This window comes from Anoplopoma fimbria, chromosome 8, assembly GCF_027596085.1.
Source record: "Anoplopoma fimbria isolate UVic2021 breed Golden Eagle Sablefish chromosome 8, Afim_UVic_2022, whole genome shotgun sequence".
NCBI classification, from domain to species: domain Eukaryota; kingdom Metazoa; phylum Chordata; class Actinopteri; order Perciformes; family Anoplopomatidae; genus Anoplopoma; species Anoplopoma fimbria.
Genome location: NC_072456.1, coordinates 2,967,229 through 2,987,372, shown reverse-complemented (window position 1 = coordinate 2,987,372; position 20,144 = coordinate 2,967,229). Strand labels below are relative to the sequence as shown.

Here is a 20,144-nt window from a genome sequence, read left to right as displayed (position 1 = left end):
TAAGTGCAGTAAACAAATACAAATTCAATAAGTGCAGCGAACTGATACAAATACAGTAAGTGCAACAACTAATACGAGTGCAATAAGTGCTACGAGGAAGGCTCAGGGTAGTACTTCTTGACTTGAATAGTGACACATGTTGATAAACCATTACTGTACTGGTGAGTAAAGGAAATAATGTACTGTATGTCAGACTGTGCTTCACATTATCTATAGTCAGAGATGCAGCACATTTCATTCTTAAAACTCATTCTTTATCTGCAGCATTTTCTCATTAACGTCTATGCTGTATGTCACATGTGTAGCTTGCCCATTTTGTCTCATAACAAAACGACCATGGCAAATTGTTTTGATGACAATAAGTAATGTCCATTTAAGGAAGATGCAAAGATGACTCAAATTTACGGAATAATATTTGTGCATTGTTCCGCTGCCCTGACAAACTTGATGCATTATGTATGATATTATTATTTATGTATATACTTTGATAGAGAGGTTTTCCTCTGTGCTGTGAGAGAGGTTACAGGAATTTGTGGTTTTGCAAATTGGTTTTAAAATGAATACAAAACAATCATACGATATTATATGTAATCTGTATATGATCTATCTGAACAGGAGATACAGACTGTGGGAGGATCTGGTGATACTCTTGAACCTTCATCTCATCTACAGTTATTTTAGCTAACTTTTCAGTTCAATGTCAAGAACTTTTAACTAGTAATGAAACGGTTAGTTTAATACTGATGCCTCAATTTGACCTACATAAGGAGACTAAGCCATCAGAAAGAATATTGTCTATATAGTTATTCTTAATGATTGTCAAAGTGTCATCTGGCCGGATGCTACATAACGTCCACGGACAGTATCCTGCAGGTTCACCAGAAACTCCCTCAGCTCAAACTCCAGCATGACCTCCAGCAGCCCAGCCCACAACAGACAGACTCAGATCTCAGAGGGAAGGGAGGCACGGGAGAACCAGAGCCAGGACTGTGCGGAGGAGACCCTGCTGCAGTAAAATAAGAGGTTTTCTAAAGGGACTCTTGTGCCCGGAAACACTACCACTTTTGTCCACAGGGGCTTTCAGAATCAACAGAAAATGTTCCTTCTAGCAGCTTCAGTGACATCTGCACACAAGTCAAAGTATAGAATGGTTGGAAAAGCAGCAGGAAGAGGAGAAAAATAACTGAAAGAAGGAAGAGGAGTAGAAAAGCATCATGATGCTTCACCCACTAAATAACAGTCCACCACACAATATTTACAACTATAATTTTATTATGTTGTTGAAGCAGACGTGATTAGGGTGACAATAAAAACAGCAAATAAAGGGTGAGGACAGAAAACACAGAAAACTGCGTTCAACAGTTAAAAATAGTGTCAGAAAAAAAAAGATGTTTGCTTATGCTATTGTGTCTGAAGGTGGAAATAGTGTTGTGGTTTTTGCCTTTATTTGAGCAGCTTTGCAGTTGCCATGGAGGTCATGGTGGTCATGGTCATGGTGGGCACCGTGATGTCCTTGAAGATGGGCTGTGTGAGACCAGAGTAGGACACTTTGTTCTCGCTGAGCGTCCCGATGATCATCTGGCGCATCTCCCTGCTGGCGTCCCCACGCACAGCCAGTAATGCCTGGATGTGTTCCTCCCTGTGGAGAGACCTCAGTGTTAGCATGTTAGCATGGACCTGCTCTGTGAGTATAACATTTATGTAGAAACTTATCCAAAACACCTATACGATTGGGTTTATTAGTAGTATTCCTAAGGGCTGCATTCCATTTTGGTGTGCCAGTTTATGGCCCTGATACCGTGCAGGCTGGACTACAGTCATGGCTTACTGGGACAAAGGAATGACTCCAAAGCAACAACATTAAACAGGCCCTATTATGCTATTTTCCGGGTGCATATTTTTATCTCAAGTTACAGTTACAACATGTTTACATGCGTTAATGCTCATAATCCGCCTTGTTTTTCTCATCCTGGCTGTCCTGCAGCTCCTCTTCTCACCCTCTCTCTGAAATGCTCAGTTGTAGCGCTTGCTCCTCCCTCCAGAAAGCAAAGTCTGCTCTGATTGGTCAGCTAAACCGCTCTGGTGTTATTGGTCAACGTTTCACATTTCAAAAAACTCTTCCTCCTTGATTGACAAATGATCTAAACAGCTCACAACGGGGTTCAAACCCGGGTCATAGACTGCTGTCTTAACCACTACACCATGGTAGATGTGAACTTTAGCTCTATCTTTTTCTTTTATGTTTGAGTGCCAAACTAGCCGGAGAGTTTTACGTCACTTCCGTTACATTGGGACCTCATAAAATTACGAAAGTGAAGGAGAGAATTCAATCGAGCAGTTATCCATATAACACACTAAAGAAGAGGGAAAAAGTGGAAAAGCATAATAGGGCCACTTTAAAAGAGCAGTGTGGGGGATTTGGTGGCATCTAGAGTTGTGGTTTGCAGATTGCAACCAACTAAATACCCCTCCTGTCACTCCTCTTTTTCCAAGACTGTGCAAAGTGAGCCACCGGGTGCAACACTATGGAAACGCTGTCCTTAGCGTAATAACTCTACTTTAGGAGCAACAGAAATCAGATGGCGGCTTGCTGTACCATGGTTTTACACAACGTCAGAGAACTAGAAGGGGGCTTCTGGTACTGTGAAAGTCCAAACCAGATTTATTTTTAGTTAAGAGTGGTTTAATTTAAATTTTTGTTTCATATTTATTCTCATTATTATCTCCCCAAGATCTTCTTTGTTGCCAGTGTTTTGGTATATTTTGTAAAAAGAAAGAAGTTTAATGAAATCTTAAGTAAAGAGGCACAAATGAAACACCAAAGTATGGTTTACATTTTGTACTACCTTGCAAGTGCCTTCATCATTTCAAGTGTTGATTGTTAAATGAAATATCATTCTAGAGCCAGTGTTTGGGGCTACTGTAGTAACATGGTGGACTCCATGAAGAGAACCAGCTCTCTGTGTGATATGAGGAGCTCATTCTAAGCTAACAAAAACACAGTCAGAGTTGCCGAGTCAGAGTCCACTCCTTGATCACAGCCGCATCAAACACTGCTGTCTTTTACACCGTTTTCACTGATACAACCACTGGTAGTGGAATATTTTCAAATCCTTCACAAATTGACTTTTATTATAACAGGATTCAAGGTCAAGTGTAACGTGTATGCACTAAAGGTGTACAGGGATGTACGTATCCGTTTCACCAACAAAATCATCCGTCTCTATACCTGCATTCCGGTAGAAGACTGTAGGGGGCCGTGGTTCACACAGGAAGTCACAATAAATCAGGCAAATGTTGTGTCCTCTAACCTAGTATTCATTGGCAAATCAATTTTGTGCCTTCAAAGCCTCAAATTTATTTAGTATTGGTGTAGAATTAATTATGAAATAAACACAACCTCATCCTCTCTCTCTCTCTCTGTATCGGTTGTGGGTTTGCATAATGATTAGCCATGTGCTTTGGTATTTATTGAGCAATGGGCCTTCGGAACAATGGGCTTTCGGACTAATGGGACGTTCTTCACACTACTGGGGTTCCGGGTCAATGGGCAGTCCCTTCTGTGCGCTGACTCTGAGGGAGCGACTAGAATAGCAATCATTTTTTGATAATGTGTAGTAAATACAAGTACTAGTTAGTGAAATCAAAGTGCTGTCTTGCAAACAGACTGCACATTTTTTATCTTGTTGACACAATGATAGGAATCCATTTGAAAAAACATTACTGATGCTCAGACACGTCATGAAAAATCATGGCTTTACTTTCTCCCCAATAATAAAGAGCAACTTCAGGGTGAAGAAATATTGGTTTCCATCACATAACTTGAGCTTTTCCCCTGAATAACATATTCAGATTTGGTTACATCCCTTAATATGTTGAATATCAGCCAGATGTGTGTGTGTGTGTGTGTACCTGATGTCAGGATACTTGGACACCAGAGTGGTGACCTCAAGGAACAGCAGCGTGGGGTCAGTCAGTTTGAACACCTCAGCGATGGCAGCGATGGCACCACAAAGCCGGTCTGTGTCTTCACCCTACATCCAAACAAAATCAACCTGTCATTACCACGGCAACTGTTTCACCAGGTCTACTCTGGCCGGGAGGCTGTTTTCAGCTACCAGAGTACTGCTGTGTTTTCACAGCTATGCTATTGGTTGACGGATTTGTTTACTCAACACAGTACTTAATTATTAATTATAAAGATGTTGCCGTACCATTTTTTCTTTCCCAATTTTCCAAACAAACAATTCCAACGATTCAGAAATAAATGATATTTTTATAAAACAAAAATCTTCGCATTTGTAGTTTTAATTATGAGCTGCTTAGAGCTAGCGTTAGGAAGTGAAAAAGCTCAAAATTCCCATCTCTAATATCTATTTTATTATGCTCCTTCAAACAACTGGATTAAGCAAAATTTATGGCCCAAAATTTAATTTTACAAGTTTACATTTAAACATCACGATAACATTATAAATTACCTTGGCCCAATACGAACGCAGCATAATGTCACTCAATGCAACCTGTGTTAATGTTAGCTGTTAGTTTGCTTATTTAGCCAAGCAGTACTGTGCTGCCCACCGCCTGCTAACGGCTAACCTTAACTACTTATCCTACAGTCCATTTCAACGCAGATGTGTTGTTCACAATGTAACATTATTGTGGAAAAAAAAATAGGATGTTTAATCAAAGGCGTGTAGAACTAGTTTGCACATGTGCAGTAGCGGTGGGGCAGGATGTACGGATCGGGTGGTGAGGACACGGGTTGCTGTTCCTGTGTGGCGTAAATGAGCTGATAACTGATATGATAAGGTGATCCTATCTGGCATTTTAGGCTGTATCAGAGACATTTCTGATACTGGTATCAGAACCACTTTTGTTGGTTACAACTGTAATGCTGGTGCTGGAAGTGAATAGTGTTGAAGGGAAGAGAAACAGTGACATGTGAACTCACAGCGGCCAGCTTCCTGAAGAGGAACTTAAACTGATCGGCCTCTTTGATCATCCTCTCAGCTCCCTCCCTCCTCTCATCGGCGTTCTTGAAGGTGATCCTCTTCTGCATCACTGCTTTGATGTACTCCACCACCACCCTGCGCAGGGCCTCGCTCGTCATCTCCTGCACACAGCATGGCCCACATGTCAATCAGGGTACCTGGCTCAGAGTCCGCCGTGGGACGGTGAGATTGTGACACACGTCTCCGTTTCATGAGAATTCATTGGGATTGTTTTTTTTGAGACACCTTGCTAAGAGCAAGTGTTCTGCTCCCGTCTTACCTGATTGAAGGGTTTCTTGATCTTGTTGAAGTCGTTGAAGTAGTCCTCCACTGTCACACAGATGGTGTCCACGGCATGAGAGCCTGTCACCCACTTTCTGGTCAGCAGCTCGTTGAGGTGATGCTGGTCAAAGCAATGTCAAAAGCAAAGCAATCAATGCACTGGAGCATTTTATTGCTCATCAATTTCCATAAATTCGTTTTTCTCCTTTTTTCTGCCAATTTCAAAGAAAAGCTAAAGGCACTTGATCCTTTTTTAGTTAATTTATGGTAATCGTTAAATGGACTTGCACTTGTGTAGCGCTTCATGCATTTACCACCATTCATACTTTGATGAAAGGGGCTACCATGCAAGGTGCCACCTGCTCATCAGGACTATCTAATCCCAATATCCAGACAGACATCGGAGCAGTTTGGGGTTAATATATGGCATGTCCCGAAGGACACATCGACATGGACTAGTAGAGCCAGGGATCGAATCACCGATCCTCTGATTAAAGGTCGAACCGCTCTGCAACTGAGCCACAGTCGCCTCACCGGTATATTCATCAGTTACCTAGTACTTATATGCAGACACACTACAGGGTATAAGGTTTATAGTGATCATTGTTACAGTGATCAACCATTCATATGGATGAAAAAGTATGGGACAGGAGCATTCCTAGACTGAGGCTCTTTAAGTCATTCACTTATAGTATTCAAGTAGTCCACTTTCAGTGTGCGTTTCTGGTCTTTTTTTATAGAAAAACATTTGAAAACTACGATAGGCTAAGATTAATTTAATCCGTCTGCTTTCCGGCTGGCTACCTAAGGCTGGTTTACCCACAGTGACCACAATACGGGCAGCACATGCAGACAAATGCCGCTCTCCTCCCTTCTCTACGGGTAAAAAAGAAACCTCTGCAAAGGGGGCTGTTTATCTGCATGCACCGCCCACACTGTAGTGGCAAAAAACGGCAAAAGCCTCGCCCCAAGCAAGCCCACGATGAGGGGAAGGCAGAAGAATTTGCAGCGATGAATAGTTTAACTGTCCCTTTCATAACTTTATATCCAAGTAATAAACACACTAATGTCATTAGATGAAAATCTGCATAAGAAATAAAGAAAAACTAAAGAAAAGTGGACAGACTAGAACACTGTAAGAGTTTTCCACTGGATCTTTGAAAAACAGATTACCAACAGAGCAGTGGGGAGTTTTTTTGGGTTTTAAGGAAAAGTATTACTCCGTAGAAAATGTTTGCAAAAACCTTAAATCATTAACTCTCTGCTGTTAACGCGGACAATGTGTCCTTCTTACTTCGAGGTCTAGGAAAACTTCATCCAACAGGAACTGACATCCCTCCTTGGCCACCTCATTGAGCGTCCTCTCTATGGCAGCATCGCTGTCAGTGGGCTCTGATGACTGAGAGTACTTCCTCTTCAGACTGTTGATGGACTCTCTGAGGAACACAACTGTCATGCATTACAATATGGAACCCTAATATCGATATCAAATAAAAAAGAGACATTAGGAGGTAAAAATAAATCTTATGTATACATTTTGTTAAATATATAAATCAAACAACTATTTTGTAAAACAAATGAAGACATTATCAAAACTCAATTTGTTATCAAGATATGTATACCATTAATGTTCATAATAACAGTTATTATGATACAGTTATTATGATGCTCCCAGCAGACCACATGACCACATGACAATAATAACATGACAATAAAAACCTGTGCAATACATTACACATTACACTGTGCAATAATAGTTAAAAAAGTTAAAAATAGTTAAAATAGTTGTTGTTTTTTTCTGTCTGTAAATATAATATTTCAGTTATTGTTGTTTTTTCTACTGTTTTTTTTTTTATTGCTTATTTATAATACTTGTTTTATTTTATTTTTATTTTTCATTTTTTTTTTTATTTTTAGCTTGTCTTCTTCTACTATGTCTCTTGTGTGCACTTTACTCTACGCTGTTGTAAGTCTGCAAATTTCCCCGCTGCGGGACTAATAAAGGATTATTATCTTATCTTATCTTAATATATCATTTTCATTTAATTATAGATATTTTTAGTTAAAAATGTCCTTTTTCAAAAGTATTTCATAGTGGTATATTTCCCAGTGATACACTTCTTATCTGCATATACTGATTGTGATTAACAAATGCCACCGCTAATTATAATATTTTTAAATGCTGTGTGCGACAAATAAAGAACTTATAACTCAAAAGTGACAGACAGATATCCCTGTCCACCGGCATCACATAGTGTGCTCTTGTTTTAGTGTCATATGTTGGTTCTTAGAGGTATGTCACTCATCTTTACTGTCATAGCACTCTCTTAGTAATGTTGATTCTTTACTGGCATAAGCTGCTGCTGTGTGCAATATGAAAACTATATGTCACTGTTGTTCCAACGGCAGCTCTGCCACTAACCATCCATCTGTGGCTTTATGTTCCAACTGGCATGTAATGCTATTTAAATAAAATAAATAAATTAAGTCATATTTCGGCATGTAGCTAATACCAATCCAGCTCGTTAGATCAAGACACGCTCAATGCTTGCCTTTATCTCCGCTAGCTTAGCCTCCAGCACCAACTAGGCGGATGTTGGAACGTAGCCTAGTTTGAATGGAATGACTAACTTAGGTCAGACTTTACACACTACTAGCATTTTAAGGGTTGCACCAGCTGGACGGTGTATAAGAAGTAGACGTAGTCAACGTGACGTCACCCATTGGTTTGTGGACTGATGTTATGAAGCCTCGAGTTCAGCATTTTGGCCAACGCCATCTTTGATTTTGGAATCTTGGTTTTTGCAACAAGTGAGGAGCGGAAGTGACGTATTTGGACTGTGGAGGAGTGACGTAGAGACGCTGTTAACGGCTCTGGCAGTGACCTGTCATCGGAAGGTAGCCCCGCCCTAAAGCATACTCTGCTTTATGGTCTATTTGACTCTAAATGGACCATCATCTACTAAATGAACATCATGCTAGAGATGGTTACCATAAACTCATGTTTATAATGTTTACTGAGGGAATAAATCAAGAGAGAAGTAGAGTGATTTTCTCATAGACTTCTATAAAACCAGAGGCGTCGCCCCCTGATGGACATTAGAGAGAATACTGTTTAAAAGGCACTTCTGCATTGGCTTCACTTTTCAGAACGGGATGTTGCCCCCTGGTTACAACTTTTATTTTACACCTACCTCTTAGTAGGTGTTCTGTTTCCTTCCTTCAAGAGTGTCAGTGGCTGTAAACAAAGTGGATATGTCTTTTCGTGCTCCACACCCAGCTCTAAATACCAAGCGGTAGCCTACACTCGTCCTCTTTCATGTCCTCGCTGTAAACCTGCGTTTGCTGCTGGTTAATTGCTCTGTATATCTGTGTTTCAGTTCTGGATTTTGCAGGTCTAAAAGGGAGGTAAGCACGAAATCCAGCCTGTGGCATTATGGTCAGAGTGCATGTTGCCCTCTTAGGCTGTGGTTGACAGGCTTAACTTCCAAAGAATAATTCTGCTGGCTAGCTCACCAGCTACGCTGTCTGACTTTCCTAAACAGTCTAATGCAATCCTCGTTTTGCTAAATGTTCCTGCGGTCAGCCACAGTTCTGGTTTCAGACTAACACTCGTAAATCATGTAGAAATAGAATCTTACTTGAATGTCTGGCAGTTGTTGATGATGGCTATCATGTACTGTACGTAACACTGAGGCAGCTGACGGTCTCTCAGGTGCTCCTCTTTGTAGGTCACCGCCTCCTCTCTGTACCTACACACACAACACACACACAAACACATCTGTTAGTTATTGTTGATCGCTGTTTAAAACGAACAAATATTTAAAGGGTATTTTTTTTTAACAGGAAACAGAACAGAAGAGCACACAACCATGGAAAGTTGAAAAATGATTTTCATTTGACTTTAAATTCAGAAATAGTCTGACATCATTCTTCATCATGCTTGAGGTGCGTGTGTGGTGAAATGAATCCCATCAACCTAAAGGATAGCATTAAGAGACCTTAAGCACATCAGAATGAAATCAAGTTACCTTATTAGGAAAGTGTTCATCTGTTTCAGGCAGAGCTTCAGAACCTGCTCTTTGAAATCCCCGTCAATCTGTGCGGCAACCTGCAGGTTCTGCTCAAACATCTGAAGAAGAGTTACGTGAAGATGCGTTAAAAAAATGGATCCGATTTCCTTGTCTTCATGCATTAAGAGGTTTTTTTGGGGCACTTGGGGGCAGCGGAAACAAGCTATAAACAAAAAACTGACATATTCTGTTGATACTGCTAGCAAACATCTGCCTCCTATACATCCAGCAGACAATGAGTGGCATCAGCATTCATTTGGAGCCGTGTCTGTGTCCACCCGATTCATGCAGGTCCAATATTAACTCTTCATTTAGCTCTGTTTTGGGCTCCACCAACTCATGAGGGAAATATTAGTTGGCCTGAACCGGCACAAAAAGACTGTTGACTCATTCTCAATATCTTCTCATTCCTATTCAGGGTCAGGAATATTTCATATGAGGTCTGAAGGGGCTGTGTGTGTGTGTGTGTGTGTGTGTGTGTGTGTGTGTGTGTGTGTGTGTGTGTGTGTGTGTGTGTGTGTGTGTGTGTGTGTGTGATACCTGAAAGACGATGGCGGGCAGTGTGGTCTGGTAGTATCCGTCTTGGTCGGCCTCGGGCTCCGTTTCTTTCTGCCAGTCCTTCTTGTCTGTTTCCAGGGCCTTCCGCAGCCAGCCTGTTATGTTAGACTGAAGATGTGATGAGTCAAACAGAGAGTCCGGAGCATTGTTGTTGTGCCAATGTAACCTGGTTAACTTTTATTAGTTGTAACACGTTGGCATTTCTGTAAATGAACGTATATTTGACACTTAAGCAGCCCTCTGCAGGGGTGGGAGAGGAGGAACAGTACTGTTCTTGTAATGAAGTTACTGTGATTGGATGTCCAAAGAGCAGGCCTATTTTCAGTGCAGCACTCACAATTGGATTATGAGTGGATTCCAACAGCAGGTACAAATGAAATAGAGGCAGGCATAATGTGTATAAAGACTACTAAGTTTATCCTCGCTGTAGTGGGGCCAGAAAATAAAATAAATCATGGCCTTCATGTGGGACGCAAAGGCTCTGCAAGGGGTCAAATTTGCAGAGGCTGGGCTATGGCGCGAGTATAAATAAAGCATTTTTAGTGTTCCTTTTCAATTTCGCATGAAACTGCTAACAGAGTTCTATTTGATAACACGTGTTTAAGGGTTTCCTGTAAAAACAGTAAGCTCGGGTAGGACTTGTTGTGGATATTGGTCTGCGTTTAAAGTAGCTAATAGCGCTGAGTTTGCATTAAGCCGCCGTCACTGCCACCGCCTCAACCAGCAGATTTTACCAACGGATCTGGACACAGGTACGAGGCCGAGATCTGAAGCCGGCAGTGATGCTGGTGCGGGAGGGACGCAGGATCATCGCCAAGACGGATTCGATTTGTGGGCCAGATACTGTGGTATAGGTCATGACCAGCGCAATACACAGGTGATAAAAAAAAAACCTGTTAACATCCATTTTGATTCCATGGGAGCATCAATGTGTGTGTTGCATACTGTGAAAGTCTGGACGTATTTGCTGAGCAGGTCGTCCACCACATCTTGAGGCAGCAGAGGCTCCAGCTGGTTGATGTCACACTCTGATAAGAGCTCTGGGTGGCCCATCATCTCCTCACTGAAACACAAACGTGACCACAGATTTACTGAAGATCAGTTCCATCTGCAGTAGCCTCATGAGTTCTGTGAGGCTATGATAACACACTTCCTGTGGTAAAGCCAGATGGACTGGTGGTGATGTGGGCAAATACAATGTCTTTGGCAGTTTAACCAGGTGTAGAAATACCCATTTGTACTACCATTAGATTGGTTTAGATTAAATAAGAACAGGAATCAGCCAAGAGTGAACCACTGTCACAACACTAAATCAACTGAGGAAGTTTGGTTCAATTGCTGTGCTATGTGCAACTAATACAACCGAAGCTTGACTTGACTGCAGCAGTTTATAGGCTGAGAAAGAGTGTCCACCAAAAACAGCAGCACAATGCATGAATAATTAACTTCACTTTTTTTGCTGGTTTTTGAAATGGAAAAGTCCACTCGAGCCATTTGCGAAAAGCACAGACGTAGGTAGGTTACCACAGTAAGCTAATCAATAAGGTTATGAGCAATGTGACCACTAGCCCTATAGCTGAGTCAACGATAGCTGAATGAGTTGGTTCAGATTTTTGGTACTTCTCCATAGTCAGTGTATTACTACAGTGGATGGAGTTTGGAGAAACAGACAAGAGGATCAGATAGGGAGCAAAGCAATGTACTGCTGCGTTCCTGCGAATACTATACGTGTAGAGCTTTTATTGTGAAAGGTAAGAACGGATTAGTGGATCTGGTTTGTGCAACCTTTGCCAAGGTTGACTTTTTCTTTAATCTTATATTAGCCCTCTGTGTAAAAGCAATAAAAAAGTCCAAAGCAACAGTAACAGAAAAATAAATAAATAGAATATACGCACTTCCACTAACTGTGAAACTACAAAATAACAGAAAGAAAGTATATAATGTTAAAGGTGTGTTACCTCTTATATGTGTTGAGGACCCAGGTTAGCATGGATACAATCTCATTAGCCTCCAAGTCCTCAGAGGCCAGTTCTGTGACACGAATGGACACAGCATTGTGGTAGAGACCGAAAAACCTGCAACACACACACACACACGTATGAGGGATGTTAATAATTAACCAACAATTAGAATTTTGACCGATTAATGCTATCAGCTAAACATTTAAAATAATTATTCCAAAAAAATGTAAAAGCTGAGCAAACCTCAGAGGGGATGCTTGTCACCTTAGGGAGAATCTCCACCTTAAAAGGTCAGTCCACCTTAAGTGAGTGAACAGCAGTTGTTGCCAACTTACGGCATTTTACTTTTCTTATTCTGCTTACTTCTCTCAATATCAGTTTTGTCAAATGCATTGACTGTGGAATTTTCTATTATATTGTTCATTCTGTACACATGACATCTATTGTTCAGAGGATGTGGTAGGTTGTACACATTATGTAGAGCCCTCTGAGGCAAATTGGTGATTTTGACTTTACAAAACAAATTTAATTGAACTACTCATGTGGCTGCTAACTCTCCCAGATGGGTGAACTGGGCACAGAGTTTTGCGCCCACACTGCAGCTGGCACTAAGAGATGGATTTGAACTGATTCTGGATCAGGTCGTCGCTGTAAGGCAACTGAACAACAGCAGCCCCTCATGCAAGGCACTAATCTTGTCGGTTTCCGAGCAGTTAACAAGGGTTGGCTATCCCAAATGTGCCTGAATGTCTTAAATGATAGTGAAATAAATGTACAATTGAATACTTCAAAAGCGAAAAATGTCAATGTTCAATTCATTACATTGTTCTGGTGAAACGATATGACAATGTGGTTTCCATTTCAAATTTCATACGTACAAAAGAACCTCAGAGGTGCTTCTAGGACGTCTTTCTATTCTGAATGTGACGTGCTTCATAATCTTGTGTTTAGGACCCGTTCAGTGCTGAGGTCGTTTTGTGTCTCTTACCTGTTGAAAGTATTGTAGTGCTGGGGGAAGCACTGCACCATGAGGTTCTTGACAATGATGAGGTCATCCAGAACATATTTCCTGGTTATTTCTAGAAGACGAACCAGCCACATCTTGTCGGCCTCTCTTGTCACAGACTGAGTGCCTTCGATGCGGGTGCTGACTGTTCCCTCCAACACCTGCAACAGACACAGATCAAAGACTTCAGGAGAAGCCAAAAAACTCTCACTGGGGTAAATGCAACTAAAAGTCATCTTCTCTGCAAAAAAGTTATAATGGAAAATGTTAAAAATGCAAATAAAATAAATGAAAACGTTGGGGCTTCACTGTTGAAAGATCAATTGTATGTACGCTTGCCAAAAAAACATCAGTTTATTAGAGTCAGCCATGGTTCTGTTGATGTTTGGCGTCTTGGAGGTCAAAAGCAGGACATCTCAACTGGGAAAATTCTGAGTTGTCTGGAGCGGAGCACAATGGTTAACACTAACATGTGATCCGCAGGGAACGTACTGGGGATAGTATGTTCAACAAGTAACCTCCATATGGTCTCCATATCTGGACATAGATCATTTGAGACTAGTCCAGGCTGTTGTGTAAAATGTTGTGGTGTTTTGTGAGGAAGAGAGAGAACAAAAACACAACCAAGAACAATCAGATAGTAGCCATTTGGGCAGAAAGACCAGTTAGAGTGGGATAGCAGGAAACATTTCAAGTCGGATGAAAATTCAAATGAAGGACAAAAAGAGTATGAAAGCAAAGAGGGAGAAAAATAAAATAAAATAATATAATAGGAAGAAGGGTTGGATACGGAAGAAGAATCAAAGGAAGAAGAGAAGGATGTGTATGAAGACAATGGGTCAAAGAAGATAAAAACAATTGTCTAGACATCCTCAGGGCCACCTCAAAGGGAACAAAGGGGTAATCTACTTTAATTCTTATTGTCAGTAGTATTCTTCCTAACTTGAGTGCATAAAGAGTATCGCTCTGATCCTTCATCACCTCGAACATCTTGTCCTTCCAGCGTTTGGGTCTCCCAGGTGGGATGAACCCGGTCTGCTTCTTGCGGTCCACCATACGTCGATCGATCTTCTCCTCCCGCTCAATGATGCGGACCACTGACACCAGCATGGTAGGGTCACGACGAACTGTGCCCATGGACCTCTGCAGCACCATCCATAGCTGCTTGGCCAGCTCATCGGACAACTCCTGAACCTGGAAGAGAAACGGAAAGAGACTGAAAACCGACTGCCTTGGAGATTAGATTTATGTTGCTACATAAGAACAAAAAATGTTTTTGATAGAATTCAAATGAATTCTATAGAGAGGCAAACTATCTTTAGCTCCAGACTAAATCAGCTCAAAAACATAGAACATATGTGCTTACAACTATACACCTTATAAATCTTATTGTTTGCAAATAAATGGATATTATCAAATGAGCAGATTCATGCAGGTTTAAACTAAATTGAATTGTATTTTATGATTCCTGCAGCAAGATGACCATGTTTGTTGCCATTTACAACACAAGGTCATTCTGCAACAAAGACAACTCTACAGTAATTTAGTAAAATGGGGAACTGGTGAGAAAACCACAATTTAGCTGCTGATAATGTGCCCCTTTCAGACAAATGAAAGAGAAAGTGTTGTTTGTAAGGTGTGTATCTACACACTTTACTGGTAAACCATAAGCCTTGTATTAGACAAGTTGAACGTGATAGTGTTTGCACTCAAGTTAGGATTAGGGATGTCCGTTTTCGTTCATTTTGACATGAAATTCAAGAACGCGTTCCTTTTCATCCGGCACTACACTGACTCTCGCCAGGTTTATACTAGCCACAGTTTTCTGCTGTTTATTGCCGCATTTGATCAGGTCATCCTCAAGGGTGCTCCAATTGATGGATAGCAGCTTTGATCACACAGTGATCAGAAATATGCAAAAAATGTAAACAATAGATAATTGGGGAATTTAAAATAGTTGTGTATTGCGTTGCTACCTGCGAGAGCAGCGCGGCTGCATGTCAGCTGTGCGGTTTACGACAAAAATAGACAGTGAAAATGACCTTCTGACAGTATATAGAAATCAAGCTGGCAACATCAGAACAGTTTAGTTGTCCACACTCTAAAACTCTAATCGCTGATACTTACGTCTTCGAAGTAAATGGAGATGAGGTTCATGTCGCTTGTGTTCTTGCTGTCCATACGGTACTGCTCGTACATGAGGTCGTCCCGGGAACACTCCAGCTCCATCAGCTTCCTGTGGGCCTGCAGCAGATCGGCCTGCTCTATCAGCAGCTTGGTACCCGACACAATCTGTGGCACTGTACACATGGCAAAGACACAAAGAGTCAAACTTTATATATTGTCCGAGGTGGGACACACATTCATTGACATCTTTTTAGGTCGGGTTGAACTGAGTTTACCTGAGAAGATGTTTTTGAGGTTTTCCACAGCTGAGGCCAGCTGACTGTGTTGTACGACAGCATCCTTGACATCCTTCAGGTTCTCTATGGTGTTGATGCTCTGCCTCCAGTCTTTGCTCACGTCAGCCAGTGAGCCCTGGATGTCTTTGACGTCCAGCAGAGCACTGTGCAGCTGGGTCAGTCCGGTGCGAACGCCGTCCAGTTGGGACTGGATGGCTGCCTGAAGGACATAGGGGGCGGAAACAGATACCATTGTTATAAGGGCTGGGGGCGATTCGAAGATGTAATTTGTGTAATTACAAAAGTACATTGATTTGCAAAACGTGACAAGTGGCTGCACCTGTAGCAAAAACACTGGATGCTCTGCAAAGTCATTTTATGCAGCGCTGCTGCTGTTATGGTTTTAGACTTTCTGTTATGTTTCTGGTAGCTATGTTTTGTATAGTGAGAAAAAAGCTTTCACTAACGTTACAGACTGCACTCCCGTGATGAAATCAATCCATTTCGTATCCCCTTTTGAAGTGAATTCTCTGGTTCAGGGAAAGGGTTGCTATGACATCCAGGGATTAAATCACAGTGTGTCACAGCAATCCTTTGTAATTGGAGGTCCAGTATTTTTCTGATTCAGGCATCTGACAAATTAGCGCCTATTATCTAGTATCATATGGTTAATTTTAAGAGAAGATGACAAAAAAAAATGTAAATATTGTTTTAGACAAGTTTTTGATATCTGTTTTGGGTAAATTAATTGTTATATTAATCGAAAATTAAAAACATATTTTGTATATTAAACGATTAATTTGTTGTTAGATTAATCCGCTTATTGAAAAAAATACTTGATAGATGCAGCCCTAATTGTAATAATAATAATAATAATTATAATAGTTAATGTAAATTACAGAAGTATTCATTTGCTTTGTGGCAATTAGCAATATTGGGGGATGGGAGCTTAAGTAAACTGTATTTACTGTGTTATTGTAACACTCAAACTTCACTAGTATTTAAGCTGATCCATTACTGTAACCCTTTGACACTACAGATGATAATTGTAACTTTACAAACTTGATTTCATTAGAAGGTATCAATTAAATTTTTGACTGCTCAATAAATTGTTTTTGTGCTGAGGCATTTACTGAGTTAATCTTCTTTTGTTCAATCGAAAATGAATCAACAACCATTTTGATGATCAGATTTTTTTCTAAATTAATGTTCATTTAAAAAGGAAAAAATATCATTAATTCATGGCCTGATTCCAGCTTCCAAGGATTGTTGAGGAATTGCTGCTTTTTTTTTAATCACTATCTACGGATTTTGGGCTGTTGACATTTAAAGCCAACTTTAGATTTGTCCCTATTCTATGACAATTCATTGATAAAACAGTTGCTGAATGTAAAAAGAGGGGGGGATACTGAAATACACTACTCTGTCTGTTAACACATCACCTTCAGCCGGGCTTCCACAGAGGCCTTCTTGCGAGCCTCTCTTCTCCTATACTGCTCCACTTTGTCTAGCTGGTCGGACCTCTGCAGCATCCCTGCCACGCGCTGCACCGCCGTGGCAACCGCCTCCCGACTCGTCTCCTCCATGATGTTGCTCAGTTGTGTAAAGCACCGGTCGCTTCCAAAGGCTTCATGCAAACACTGAAAGAGCAAAAACACAGACCGTCAATAGGTACGTAAAAAAAAAATGTATCTGGCTGAATGTTTCTCACAGCAAATACAAAATATACAGCAATAATTCCATTGTTTTCCTATCACATTACTAGTCACCTAGTCACATTACTATTACTATTACCTGTACCATTAAGCATTTTAGCTTTACTTCCACCCTGAAGCCTTTTTGCTTTCTCGCTCTGCAGGTTTCCATGAATCGTTGTGGTACCTGGACCGTAGTCGTGCCTCCTGCTGTGAGCCGACTGACACCCACTGCTACTTCCATTATTATTATTAGTCACATTACTATCCCTATTTTCATGGCTATAATTCTACTGTAATAATTGCTGCTGTTATTATAAGTAGTCTTATTATATGAATCATTTATGTCATATACATTGAATGTGTTGTATCTCTGTTATGCTGTTCATTCTGTACACATGACATCTATTGCATTCTGTCCATCCTGGGAGAAGGATCCCTCCTCTGTCGTTCTCCCAGAGGTTTCTTCCTTTTTTCTCCCTGTTAAAGGGGTTTTTAGGGGAGTTTTTCCTGTGAATGTGAGGGAAGGACAGAGGATGTCGCATGTGTACAGATTGTAAAGCCCTCTGAGGCACATTTGTAATTTGTGATTCTGGGCTATACAAAATAAACTGAATTGAATTGAATTGGTGACACGACAATCCATCTAGTGTGGCAATCCTATCAAAAATAAAATCACATCAATATTGAATTATTAGATTGAGGATTTCACTGGTTTATAACAGTGTTGTGAGCCAACTAGCCAAAAGTGAACCATGGCGTCACAAAACACACAGCAGTTTCACTGTTTGCAGTTATAATAAGAGGGTTATAAAAAAGCAGTATATCTCAGATGGAACATACCATCTAATGATGAGCAACTCCTCTCGTTAAAGTCTATCCACATTAGTCCTTTTCTCCACAGTCAACATGGCCATTGCACAAATGATACCGTAGAGGGACAGTTTCTTAACATGTATTTAACTGTAAAACATTGCTAAATGACTCCCCCTAGTTTTAATATAGATTAGCATTGGTTGCCGTTAGCTGTCAGCTAGCCAGCTAGCTGTTATTCTGCTAACGTTAGCGTGATTTTCATTTAGACAGCTGGTACACAACAGCTGGACACAATGGTGACTCGGGCATATAATGCCAAATAATAACATTAGCTTACCCTGCTAATTAATTTACATTTTCCAGCTGAATACATTTAGCGTCAGTAGCATGAGCTAAGCTAACAACGGGCGAGAAAAGGCTAACGTCATCTCAAAGTCTGTGCAACAAGCTCGCTATACAAACCCAAGAAGCAGTATTACCTCAGGCACTCAGGGACTAAACGTTGGGAGGATGACACGCATTACTACAAATATAACATTGATATTTCGGACGGAGTTTTGTTGTTGTGGTTCCACTTCCGCATTAGAACTCTGCCCAGCACCAGAGCCCTTTAAAGAGAGAGTCACGTCATCTCCGTTCACTCCACCGGACGTTTCTTTCTTTTTTTTTTACAGCGTTGGAGGCTCATAGAGAATTGACAACCACTGATAGTCACCTCTCAGTCTACTTCTGTCCTGTCTGAAAGTCATAAAGATTACATTAGAAAATGTATCTAATCCAAAAATCGCAGTTCTGTCTATCTGTTTTCCTGATTTTATGCATTCAAATAACCCGCCATGTACTTCTACTGATGGGATCAGACGTTGACGTGACTCTCTCTTTAGAGGGCTCTGGTTCACAGCAAAGGTTGCCACGCCCCACTCGCTGTTAAGGGGGCGTGTTTAGCAGTGGTGTATAAAGTACCCAAAAGCCATACTTGAGTAAAAGTAAAGATACCTTACTGGGAAATGACTCCAGTCAAAGTGAAAGTCACCTATTAGAATACTACTTGAGTAAAAGTCTTAAAGTATCTAATATTTACTGTACTTAAGTATCAAAAGTAATTTTCTGATATTAAATGTACTTAAGTATTGAAAGTAAAAGTACAAGTAAATGCTGTTAATAAAAAAGCAAAGGGTCAGAATTTTGAGAATTATGAAGTTTATTATTTTAAGTGCTGTGGCCACCATGACCAAGGACAAGGAGGTACAAACAGAGACAGCAGCCTAACATACACCATGTATAGTTAAACTAGAAGATCAGACACCTGTCTCCACTACACCCCCCACAGATATACTCCAATCCTGTGGGAAACACTGCTAGATATCTTAACAGGTTTATGCTAATTATGATAACTAAACATTATGGAGCATTAGTAATGCTCCATAATGGCTGTGTGTATGTAATGATGCGTGTATGACATAGCACTCAGACCTCTATAAATAAAGTTAAAATCATCCTACCTACACATTTCTGCTGGAGTTGAAAATAAAGAACAGTTCGTGACTTTTCACCCCTCACCTTCAGTTTTACCACAATATTAAAGTTAAAAACATAGAGCTGTTTCTGGTTCTTCTTTATACACCTCTACAGAGAGAGAGAGCAACACCGGACGTATATCAGAGGGGGGAAGATAATTGTTTTTTGTGCGTGCAAGTGTGATATGTTTTTCCTCCGTGCCATAGAGCTTCAATGTTTTTCAAAAAACATTAAAAAGTCCCCAATGAGCCACACTGTTACACAAGGTGAATTGCTCCTTTATGATAATGAACACACACACACCGTAGTTTATTTTGTCTCCATCACTCCTTTACGGTCCTGATGCCACAATTACACCAAATGTAGATTAATCTGGTGCTCGATACAGTCCTAGACAAATACACTTTTTCCTCCTGTTTGATTAACACTTGATAAAAATCACAGTAGCCAATTTATATATATTTTTGTGAGGTGTTTTTGAAGGAATAAGCCAATTTATATATATTTTTGTGAGGTGTTTTTGAAGGAATAAATGGACGTTTTTGGGGTATTCACAATAACTCTGAGTTATTGTAAAAAATCACAGTAATTACATTATCCCCTGACAAAAATACAGTAAAAAATGCAGTAATTACATTATCCCCTGACAAAAATACAGTAAAATGCAGCTCCAGTTGTGAACGCTAGGGGTCATCGTCACCATACATGTAGAATGTTTGCACACTCTATATACCATAGAGGCTTTACCAGTGAAGCCAAAGTGCAAGAAATTGTGTGTGTGTGTTTGTTTTTTAAGTTAGGGGTCACATCCTCGTTCAACATATGAATGCAGCGGATGTTGGA

General features: G+C 40.5%; 1 protein-coding gene across 1 annotated transcript; it reads right to left on the bottom strand.

The window, feature by feature from the left end:
- Positions 1 to 1,254: 1,254 nt before the first annotated feature.
- exoc3 (exocyst complex component 3) lies at positions 1,255 to 18,381 on the bottom strand. The gene is made up of 16 exons (XM_054602165.1): positions 18,263 to 18,381; positions 16,716 to 16,913; positions 15,274 to 15,493; positions 14,999 to 15,171; positions 13,853 to 14,065; positions 12,854 to 13,032; positions 11,863 to 11,979; positions 10,850 to 10,967; positions 9,887 to 10,012; positions 9,305 to 9,405; positions 8,915 to 9,025; positions 6,568 to 6,709; positions 5,272 to 5,394; positions 4,952 to 5,113; positions 3,913 to 4,034; positions 1,255 to 1,639 (listed from the first exon to the last, which is right to left on the bottom strand). The coding sequence occupies exons 2-16, from the start codon at positions 16,857 to 16,859 to the stop codon at positions 1,444 to 1,446; spliced, it is 2,247 nt and encodes a 748-aa protein (XP_054458140.1). The 5' UTR covers positions 16,860 to 16,913; positions 18,263 to 18,381; the 3' UTR covers positions 1,255 to 1,443.
- Positions 18,382 to 20,144: the final 1,763 nt, after the last annotated feature.